The 11,715-nt window shown below is 39.4% G+C and overlaps 1 protein-coding gene across 5 annotated transcripts in view; it reads left to right on the top strand.

The window, feature by feature from the left end:
- Positions 1 to 1,690: 1,690 nt before the first annotated feature.
- Positions 1,691 to 11,715, top strand: part of PTPRQ (protein tyrosine phosphatase receptor type Q) — a 129,520-nt gene continuing 119,495 nt past the window's right edge. For all 5 annotated transcript variants that reach the window (XM_061454683.1, XM_061454682.1, XM_061454681.1 and 2 more), the window contains exons 1-6: positions 1,691 to 1,745; positions 5,176 to 5,313; positions 5,904 to 6,039; positions 7,178 to 7,432; positions 7,640 to 7,857; positions 11,051 to 11,237. In XM_061454683.1, coding sequence (XP_061310667.1) covers positions 1,698 to 1,745; positions 5,176 to 5,313; positions 5,904 to 6,039; positions 7,178 to 7,432; positions 7,640 to 7,857; positions 11,051 to 11,237 — 982 coding nt within the window. In that variant the 5' untranslated portion in view covers positions 1,691 to 1,697. The remainder of the gene's footprint in view (positions 1,746 to 5,175; positions 5,314 to 5,903; positions 6,040 to 7,177; positions 7,433 to 7,639; positions 7,858 to 11,050; positions 11,238 to 11,715) is intronic.

The raw sequence follows: 11,715 nt of genomic DNA, 5'->3' as shown, positions 1-11,715 counted from the left end.
TGATGCTGCATTCTGGGGAAAACCAGCAATGAACAATGTTAAAAATCGTGAGAACTGCTGAGTAAAAGGAAGGAGTTCTCTTTTGGGAGTGTTCTTTGCTGAGTAAAAGGAAGGAGTTCTCTTTTGGGAGTGTTCTTTTGATTAAGGTGGAATGTGCCATGCACACTTAATTTGGTGAGATCAAAAGAGAGATGCCTCCCGCAGTTGCCTTGAAAACCGCCTCATTAATAAAGCCTCCCTTTGTGCTCGGTGATCACAAAGTGCTCAGGAAACAAACAGTGTATCTGCCCTGTAAAACAGCTGAACGGGCACAGCTTTCTTCTGGCCTTGATAGCTACAGTAGCCGCTGGCAGGCTCCTACCTCCACGCCGTGGCCTCACTGCGGGCAGCAAGAGCGCGCCACTGCGCTGCCGCCTCCGGCAGACCCTTCCACCTCGGGCTGGGGAGCCCCGGGGAGCGGTACTGCACCTCAGAGAGCGGGACATAAGCGGAACTGTACGGGTTCGAACCCCTGAGGCAGCTCCGCTGGTCATGAGGGGACCCGAGGCCCGGCAGCTAAAGCCCCGCCACACGGTGCTGGCCGCTGCCTAAGGAACCCGCTGCTCCCCGTTCCCGCCTCCACCCTCCCTCCGGGCAGAGAAAGCACGTAGGAGGAGAGGAAGGCGGGCGAAGCGGAGGTGCTGCCCAGCCGCAGTGCGGTGTCTGCCGGCTCCGGGACAGGAGGGCGGCCTCTCCCCTGACGGGAGGGCTCGCAATGCGGCTCATGGGCTGTGATAGCCGCCACTGTCCGCTCCGGCCTGCTGGGCTCTGGGCTTCCCCAGCGCCTCCCGGCTCGAGGGCCGTCGTCCTATGGGGTATATGTGTGTGAATCGTCGGGAGCAAGTGGTGGCGACGGCTGTGCCTCTTTCGTGGTTAATGCCCAGGTCTTGGTGCCGTAAGGATTTCTACCGGCAGTTATGTGCTGTGGTTACCTACTAAAAATGTAGTAAGTCCACTAGTAAGTAGGTATTGTGTGTGTCATGAGGATATAGTGAGACTTAGGGGATTTATAGGCTCTGCTTTTACATTGAAGAAGTAGGATTTTGTATTTTCTGTAAGCAGTTTTAGACTTGCTCTTGAAGTTCCTGGTGTGCACCTGGTTTTGATGAGCAAATACAACAGAAATAACATAAACTGACTCTGTTTATTCCTCATGGACACCCTAGCAAGACCTATCCGTGGGTTCAGCAGCTGTGCATGGTGCTTGCACTTGAAAGATGTTACCAGGCATATTTTGAACACTGACAAAAGGGCATCCCACTAGAGTTGTGTACTGTGGAAAACAACTGGAGCCTCTCAAGGAGAGTGCAAGGGTTTACACTAATTTCACTGAATTTTGACCCAGTAATGACTAGTAAAACTTCAAAACCCCTAGCTTTTTCTCTTACACCAAAAGGGTTTTAACTGACAAATGAACAATAGACGTAGCCACAGCTCAGTAAGGCTGCCTTCTGCTGATCTTGGGAAACTTTATATGGGGCCTGGGGAGAGGCAGGGCCAGAGCAAAGACACAAACCTCGAGTGCACCATTGGCTGCTGCTGTGTCTGTGTGAATTATAAATACATGTTAGTTTTTCTCATGTCTTAGATCTGGTATGATTTTGATTTGAAGCTGAGATTCAAACATATAAATATCACTGGGACTACTGTGTTTCTTTATGGATCAAACAATTGTTCTCCTGCTTTTATTGAAATACTTCTTCAAGGTAAGAAAAATACTCCCTTTTCTGAGGGTGGATAGATATTCTAATTGAATGTTAAAAATTCAATGGTTTGTGATTTGGGCTGCTGCTTTGTCATTCTAGCAGTCACAGGGAGCTCTCAGTTATTGGTACTGAGCGTTCCCCGTCTTATTTAAATTGTTGGAAGCTCTTTTTAGATCCTGAATCTGCTTTATTGCTTGCTGCTTCTGGTTTGATGTTGTTCCCTGGAAGATGTAAGAAATCCCAGCATCTTTTAAGTCCTAAGGTAGCTTGTATCCCTGTATCAGTTTTTGGACACTGCAGACATGCATGGTGATGGTGGCTCTTCAGAGTCATTTTGGGACCCAGGAATGTACTCTGGCTATACCTTTAGCCAAGTGGAATTCTCATCCAAAACTACCATTTGTGTGTTAGCCCTTTTTGTTTAATTTGACTGTTAATTGAAAGAACCCTGTAACATAGGAACTGTGTGTATCTTTCTGCTTAATTTTTCCCTATTTATCTATATTTAGTTTTTGTATGTGTAATCTTTATTTTAACGGTGGCTTAATGTGCTTTGCAGCAGAGGTGACTTAAAAGCTCTGTCAGTTACTTGTACAAATGCCACTCCCTTCATTTAGAGAAGAGAGCCATGGATTTTGGGGAGTTTCCTGACAGTTGCAGAGTAGTAGAGAGAGCCTGGCTCTTTAGGATGGTGGAATGGGGTGAAGTAAAAAAAACTTCAGTGTGTTCCGTATCATTTCTTCAGCAGTGGCAAAAAGCAGATCCTTGGGGAGAACTGTAAAAGTAGCATAAAATGCAAATTACCTGTACTGTGTTAGTTTCTCACCATTTCCAGCATAGGACTTCTTGAGATGGATGTAGTAGCAGTGCATTTTGTGAGCTTATGTAGTTCTCTTCTGTGAACTGGTCTGGCCTTTTCTGAAGCCTAGTGAAACTTCTAATGGGCTCATTTTAAGCTTTGTCAGATAAACTATTTATTTTGTGAAAAAATGACTCTTTTTGTTTGCTCTGAATTTGGAGCATACCGGCTACATTTCATCCTTCTCAGTTCCTGTACTTGAAAAGGAAGTGAAAAAATCAGTCTCTACTCTCTTCTGGCTACTAAAGATTTTATAGACCTCTTGTATTTCTCCTGTTTCTTCTTCAGCCTGAGAAGCCTGCTTGAGTCATATGTTGAGAAGTAATTGATAGCAGAAATCAGTAACTGTTTGTTGTTAGGTGCCCTGGCTACTTGTGTAGCTAGTCTGCAGATAGATTTGAACTCTAGATCTTTGTAGTCAGTTATTTATTTATTCGTTTATTTAAAATAGCTGCAGTCTTTGGATAAGGCACTGACAAGGTGCTGGCGGCAAAAAGGAATATTATAAATTCCTAAGTGTAGTGAATTTTCTGTATACACTTGAAGATCTAGTTCTTGTTTTTACTTCTAGGCATATGTATTTATGTACAGTAAAATGGCACATAGTAATGTTGATGGTGGAAGTGGTTAATTCAATTACAGCAAATACACTTTTTAATTCTCTTTAAAAGGACATTTTCCTATCCTTTAGACTGTTTCTTGGAGAACACAAACCAGCTATACACCCGTCAGCTAAAAGTCTGCTACTTTTCCTGGAAAGGTGCTCCTTAACCACTTCCGTGTATGACATTAATATTTGTCTGGTACGTCAGTTCAGGGACTTCAAAGAGGTTGCATGTACCCTATTATAAATGGATATAGAGGTTAAAGGCTTTATAAACCTTATAAAGCTTATACTTTTTAAAGTATAATCTAAACTTTAAACATTAAGATCTTGGCAGATTTATAGTTAACGTTAGTTTCTTATTAGTTGAAGGAAGTTACCTGAAACCAAACAGAACTCCAGAGTGGTTTTGTGTTTTATGGTGTTTTGTTTGGGGTTGTTTGTAGGGTTTTGGGGTGTGGTAGATTGCTTTACAGGACAACACCAAGTAATATAATGATAAAAGTACTAATTTTTATTTTAGTCTACTAGCGTCCTTATTTGACTTTTGGGTGTTTTTTTTGAGCTACATTTTGAGTTCATTGCTGAATGATGGTATTTGTCATCCGATTTCATACAGGAAATCAAACTAGAACTTAAAGAACTGCAGTCTTTTAAGAAATGTTACATAATAGGGATTGGCTTCAGATGCCCCAATTTCCCTGAATTTTAGAGCTGATTCAGGTTTATATCCTGTTAGATAAAGGCAGCCTGTGAGTTTCTGTTCCAAATGAAATTCAAACACAGAGGGAGCCTGCTTCTCTAAAGAGCTAAGCCAAAGTCTTTCAAAGGCAGGTAGCTATTAAAGAGGTACTGTCAAAAATATGTCAAAACTACATAAGACTTGTATCTACAATGAACTGGTCTCTGTAAGAAATTGAAATGCTGAACAAACCTTGTACTGCCATGTCTAAATTGGTTTGGTAGGGAGTTGTTCAGTAAATTATTTCTTTATCTCTTGAATGCTGTTGTTTCTTGAGAAGCTGTGAAAGTGATGCCACTAGAGCCCTTACCATGTAATGTGAGAACAGGACTGAGACCTCCAACTTCCGACTGACTGCTGTGATTGCAATAGAATCATAGAACAGTTCGGGTTGGAAAGGACCTTAAGATCATCTAGTTCCAACCCCCCTGCCATGGGCAGGGACACCTCACACTAAACCATATCACCCAAGGCCTCGTCCAACCTGGTCTTGAACACTGCCAGGGATGGAGCATTCACAGCCTCCCTGGGCAACCTATTCCAGTGCCTCACCACCCTAACAGGAAAGAATTTCCTCCTTATATCCAATCTAAACTTCCCCTGTTTAAGTTTTAACCCATTACCCCTTGTCCTATTACTACAGTCCCTAATGAAGAGTCCCTCCCCAGCATCCCTATAGGCCCCCTTCAGATACTGGAAGGCTGCTATGAGGTCTCCATGCAGCCTTCTCTTCTCCAGGCTGAACAGCCACAACTTTCTCAGCCCGTCTTCATACAGGAGGTGCTCCAGTCCCCTGATCATCCTCGTGGCCCTTCTCTGGACTTGTTCCTACAGTTCCATGTCTTTTTTATGTTGAGGACACCAGAACTGTACACAATACTCCAGGTGAGGTCTCAGAAGAGCATGCTTACATTGCAACTGAAATCTCAGACCTCTTGTCTAAAGTGACAACGGACTTCTCATTTCCTAGCAGGGCATACTTGGGTAAACTGACATGGTTTGGCTACCTCTGGAGGAGAGAAAAGTAGAATAGAACTTGTACCTGCAGAACTTGTAAGGAATTACGAAGCCTCTGTGTGTCACACAGTAGGGCTGGTGATGCTGGTTCATACAGGAACTGTTGCTAGCTGACAAGTTCTAGGTAAAAGCAGTTATTTAATTGTTTAGTTAGATGTACAAGTTCTGTATTGTCTACTACACTCATTCATGTATGTTTCTGTTACAGGGTTCAGAGAGTCTAGACTGTGACCAAATGAAAAAGCCTGCTAGAACTGTTTTGATGGAATGGACTGAATTGCCCAAAGGAGAGGATCCAGATTATTATATTGTAACATACCAGCAAGCAGATGCTTTCAGTCAAAAAGTAAATGTTGGTAATCTAAGGGATAAGTAGTTCCATATGTATTTAAGCTGTAGGTATCAGTAGTTAATAGCATTGTGTGTTTGTTTATAACAATATAATGTAAAATAGCAAATAAGGAGAAGGTTTGAAAAAATTACACTGAATTCTGTAATTCATGTCATTTATATGCACTCTTGCAGAGTCCTGTTGAACACATTGAGACTGAAAAGACTTGAGTCTGGTTGAATGGTTGATAGGCATATGTTCAAAGTAAGGAATATGCAAGTTTTTCGAGGTACTGTTGTTTGAAGGAGTCTGACTTCTCCAGGAGAGGCACAGACGCTATCCCCAGATCTCAGGAGATCATTATTCTTATTTTGAGCCCAGGATATTCTGGACCTTAAAATATGGGTGTTTTAATACGAAAATGTTTATTAATAGTTTGATTTCTAAAAGGTTTTGGTTTAAATGCATTGGGTATTTTGCAGTTTAACAGCAGCCTTAAGTTTGACATGCTGCAATGTAAACTACCCTTCTAAAAACTTCATATAGCATTTATGAATTGCATTTTTATTACTTTCACTATATCCAGAACTTCTTTTAACTTGCAGAATGTAAGAAACGTTTCTAAAGTTGAACAGAAACCTGTCAGTACTACAATTCTGCTTGAGGAAAATAAGAAGTATGATATTACAATAGAATCCCTAAAAAATGGCCGAATCTTAAGTGTAAAATCATTTAAGACACGTAAGTAGAGTAGCACAAAAAATATTTTGGTATCATTATATTAGTCTAATACTGAAGATGAAAGAAGTAGGAATTGAAATCCTGTGCTTACACATGTATTTAGGAACTTCCCATCAATATATGTTTTCAACAATGAGGAGTAAAAGGAATCATTTTATGTAACTCATTTGGTTAGTGTAACAATTCTGCAGTATGGGACTGATGTAAAAGTTCAGGAGATTTTTAAATGTTACAGGCTTTGCTATACTACAGCAATTCTAACAGAAGAGATTTATGAAAGAGGACCATGGAGAAAGTTACTTAAAGCCTGGCAATTTCATGTCAATATAGGGTTGTGATTGCTTCTCTTATATAAATTAAGCATATTAAATATCTTTGTTTCTGCTTTGTGACAGTCCCTCTTTAAAAAAGTTTAATGAGTAGCTAGAGGATCTTAGTACTGTGAGTAACTGGGACAGCCTTTTAGTATAAGAGTTTGTGGGTCTAGCCACTGGACCTAAAAACCCTATCATTTATAGCTGTAAATCTGTTCAGAACCACAAGTCTCACTGATTACTAGAATGAGAGTGCTTTCTAACTTAATTGTGTTAATTGCTTTGAAATAGTTTATAGCATTATCTTTGTACACATTACACGCACATACTAACTTTGGAATACAGATGAAGAGCTGAATACAAATAACATCACTGAGAAAAACATGTTGCAAGCTGAAAATATTGCAGCAGCCATTGACATGAAAGCATGTTTCATGTCAATGAAAACATGCTGAAAGCATGTTCAGCAAGCTACAGGAAATAATTCTTGGTTATGCAATTATTGTCTTATGCACTTGATGTGTATTACTTAATTGATATTCTGGCAAAGTGTGTACTTTCTCAGTTAAACACTCCTTAAACTGTGCTCTTTTATTTCTGGTTGCTTCAGACATAAGTTTACATACCATAATAGTAAAGGAGAGCATGGCTTTCTTAATGGCTTAGTAAGACATTTTTTGTTTTGATGCTACCTTTCTTTTCCTACTGTGTGTAGCCCTCATCACTTCTTAAAGGAAAAAACCTAAATATTGATGCCGTACTACTTTGAGGTAATTATCCCCTCATGGTAAAGACAGTATTTTTCTTTTTTCTTTGCCTACTAGGTGGAATGTCAGAAAATGACATCAAATCATTTGTGACAGCAACTACAGTGTCTTTTAACTGGAGCACAGTAACCGAGGAATTTTCAGTTTCAGTTTCACTGAATGATACTTCTCAGATTATAAAAAGCCACAGCGGATTCTTTGTGTGGAGTAATTTGACACCTGCCACCTTGTATACGTTTAAGTTTATTTTTGAACAATTACATCTTGAATTTGTAAACGTGTCTCAGTCACTGGATATTCAAGTTGAAACAGGTATGTATTAGAGTTTGTTGTTGTCGCATTCAGCATTTTAAAGGAGTGTTGATTTGTAATTACTGGATTTGGGGCATTTGCAGTTGTGATTTAATTAAATGCTGTCATCATCAAAATGTCTCTATAATTATATAAAAAATCTTAAACTGTACCTCTGCCCTGAATGGTGCAGAATATTGTTTCAGTCCTGTCCTTGTTCACCTGTAGGCATGTGTTCGCAAGGGTGGGTGGCTTTCCAAAGCAGCTGCTATCAAATGAGTAAGGAGAGCAAGACGTGGAAGGTGGCACAACAAATCTGTGAAACGTCTTCGCGAGGGGCGCATCTTCTTGATATAGGGAGTAAAGAAGAACATGGTTTTATTTTGTCTTATCTCCAGACAGTTAGTCAAATAATCATGCTATGGATGGGTCTTAATGACCTAAAGGTCAGTATATTCTATTTTCTTTGCTAGTATGTGTGTGGAAGCAGGAGAATTTTGATACATAGAACCCAAATCTTTGGAATAAGAATTGCTATGTAATAAACTGGTTATTTGTTTGTATAACTTTTAGTAGTTCGAAAAGAAATCATTATTTCTGCCTATTACAAATACTTAAAATACTTAGCAGGTCATAACTGGGAAAAAAAAGGACATTTTACACATAAACTGTTTTTCTCTGAGTATTTCACAGGGGTGTTGTTTTGCCTATAGGTGGTGCTGCATTATCACATTTTAAATCTTTCTTCAGTATGTTACTATGGCTGTCAAAGTCTGGGTTGGTTTTCTCAGTTTTGGTGCAGGTCTCAAGTGTTGAGTGTTGAGTTTAGCAAGGTCTGTCCAGATTGGTTGCTGGACAGGCAACAGAAGAAAGGATAAGAGCAAGGTATTTCCTGTAAAAAGTTTCTTTTCCTCATATTTGGGGTACAAGGGCTCTTAATGCCAGTTCTGCTATTACATAATGACTCGGTGTGGTGTGTGATCAGAAAACAGCTATAGAGATAAATAACAGTACTGGGGAAGCTCCCAGAAAGATGGAGACACTCTGCCAGAAATATGGGAACTGGTGTTTCTGTGATTTGGCTTAGTGGAAGCTTCTTTTGTGGTAAGTATCAGAAGGCTGGGAGAAAGCCACTGGGTTTTGGTTTGGAAACACTCTTAAATTTAATACATTTTTTGTCAAATTAATTAAAAATGCTGTGAAAACCAGTAAAAACATAGTAAATGTTATTTGAAAGGGCAGGAGGGTAAGTGGTAAACATGTCATGGACAGAAAATTTCTTTTTTGCAGAATCCAATAGCTTAATGGGGCTACACAAGTCAGAATGGGATAACTTGGCAAAATGAGGAAACATAAACTTGTCTAGGTTTGTGGTTAGAGAAGCACTCTAACCTTTCTGCTTAGCAAAGTACCCAAAATACATGCCTTTACACGTTACTGTTTTATGCATGAGATTTTAGAGTTGCTGTAATTTTTACACCATAGTGATATTAATTGTAACCATTTGGGGATTTTAGAATTAAGGCAGTATTTCTAAAGTGCTGCCAGAAACAGATGTCCCATGAGAACATAATATTTTTGCATGTTGGAAAGAGTGCTGGAAAGGTTGGGTTTTCTTTTTAAACTCTGATTACACAGAAAGGAGTTAATTGTCTATTTGGAATTTCAGTGTTAGTTAACTGTTCAGTCATTACGTGCATTTTTATGCTTGTGGGAGTGCAGTCAGTCAGATGAACTAGATGAGTACCTTGTTTAAAGAATAACAAGGGATAATAATACGCTTTGGTTTTCAAGCACTTATTTCTGAAGTAGTTGTACTTAATTAGTATGTTCAAGTACTGTCTGAATACGTTACAATCTTTGTAAGTGTCACTGCTTTCATTTGCTCTCATCTTACAAGAATCCCAAACTTTACTTGTACCAAATTTTACTTACCGCAGGAGTTCAAAGATCTTGGAACATACTGTAGAAATCACAGGACTTCTTTAAAATCTAGCAAAGATAGCAAAGATTCAAGTACTTTTTCTTTTTCTTTCATATTTGAACCATTAGGGAGTTACATTTCTGTTTCTAGTTTTTCTTCTCCCACTGCCTATGGGACTTGAAATATTCTATGAAGACAAGTTGGGACTGTAACCTACTCAGAAGATTTCGGAAGCCTTGGGAAAACTTCCAAATACTGTGATACAGATGAAAATTAGCAGCACTGTGAGCAGGACTAGTTCTATAGTTCTCACAGTTTCTATAGAATTTTTATCTGCATTTTTTATCTGCATTTGCATTCAGACCCTTCCTGATGAAAGAGCATTCTTGTGAAAGACAGCAGGGACCCCAGAGATGTAGGTCAGCGCACTGGCTAAGAATGAACAGAACATTTTGGTGATACCCTCTAGTCTGTCCTGACACTCTGCAGTTCTTCAGAGCCAGGAAAGAGAAAAAGGAGCTGAAGACTATTTACCAGGGTTTCTCTTACAAGTCTGCTACAGAGGTTTATATCATAGTAGTATCTTGTGGTTTTCCATGCCTGTAGTTACCTGGTGCCCAGGAAGACCAGTATAAGAAAAAGATACGCATTGATTTACATAGTACTTTAGAAACAGCAGGCGAGACCCACAAGTCTTCCTGAAAGACAAGTTGAATTATTTCATATTGTTGAAAATCTTTTTTACCTTCTTGAGAAAATGAAAGGCATCACAGTATTTTGATATTTTTTTCTTTCCAATTCAATCAGCTTAATCTCAACAAACATTTTTTTTTTTTAATTTTTTTTATCCGAGAAATGGAAAAAAATCTTTTTTTTTAATCTCCTTCTGCCTTTGGAGTATCTTTAACAAAATGGAAAAGTAATGGTAGCCTTGAAATTGTAGTGAAACCTTGTTTTTTCTCAATTATAGTACTTACAGCATTTACTTAGATTGTAGGACCACAGACTTGTTATAGCTGGAAGCACTTATACTAGTATGCATCCTGAGAGTGCTCCTATGCCATGAACAAAATGTGTTGGGTTTTTTATTAATCCCCTGTAGATTCCTGTATATGTTAGTGTAGTGCAAACATGTCTCCCAGTAGAGGGGTCTGTCTTGAAATGCTGGAAGTATTTGTAGAGCTCTGCTGAGCAAACTGGAAGTACCTCAGAGGTTAGAATCATGGAGTCAGGTATGAGTGAGTGTACTAACTGCTGAGCTACCAGCAAATAGGAGAGGGTGGAAAACAGCATTTCCTCATCTGACTGTGAATCTAGCCTGTATTTTTGTTGGCTAGACAAACTGCTTTTGCTTTCAGACTGAATTTCTTAAGATTTTTGACTGGAATTATTTTTTATGTGAATAACATTTTTAGAAAATTATCCATCCATGATTATTAGATTATTTGATTAACAGTGATTTTAGAAGATCGCTTGTAATGATCAGACACTCTACATTAGCCTTATGTGGCTTACGTTATAACCTTGTAAACTTTTGTGATAGAAGGGCTAGAATTTTACACTGAAATATTTACTTTACTCAAAGTATTCCTATATAATTAATTTGTATAAACTATGTTAATTTTGGATTTAGGACATACACTTGCAATGAGGAAAGCTTTAGTTGATCAATATAGTGTGAAAATACATGGGGTTTATATTTCATTTCAACTTAGGAAGAAGGTCAGCTTGTGTGGACGGATGGATCTCCTTATTTTCTAAAGGCTGATGTCTCAACCTTGTCAATGATACCAGAAAATGAAACTGACTGCTATGCCCTTCAGAGAGATCCCACTGGTCCAGGCTATTTCTTCACAGGATTTTTCTGCTACATACCACTACCATATATTTGTGAATATGAATGTAACTAATTTTTTTTTCTAATCTTTTGCATTTATTTTTGAAAGCCTTCCCCCAATTATCACACAATAGTTAGGGTTGGAAAGGACCTTAAGATTATCTAGTTCTAACCCCCCTGCCATGGGCAGGGACACCTCACACTAAACCATGTCATTCAAGGCTCCATCCAACCTGGCCTTGAACACTGCTAGGTATGGAGCATTTACAGATTCCTTGGGCAACCCATTCCAGTGTCTCACCACCCTCACAGTAAAGAACTTCTTCCTTATATCTAACCTAAACTTCCCCTGTTTAAGTTTTAACCCGTTACCCCTTGTCCTATCACTACAGTCCCTAGTGAAGAGTCCCTCCCCAGCATCCCTATAGGCCGCCTTCACATACTGGGAGGCTGCTATGAGGTCTCCATGCAGCCTTCTCCAGGCTGAACAACCCCAACTTTCTCAGCCTATCTTCATACAGGAGGTGCTCCAGTCCCCTGGTC

This window comes from Pezoporus flaviventris, unplaced genomic scaffold (genome assembly GCF_033815535.1).
Source record: "Pezoporus flaviventris isolate CSIRO_AGI_PZ_B2104156 unplaced genomic scaffold, CSIRO_AGI_Pfla_v1 ptg000016l, whole genome shotgun sequence".
In the NCBI taxonomy this organism is placed as follows: Eukaryota; Metazoa; Chordata; class Aves; order Psittaciformes; family Psittacidae; genus Pezoporus; species Pezoporus flaviventris.
This window is presented reverse-complemented; position numbering and strand designations above follow the sequence as displayed.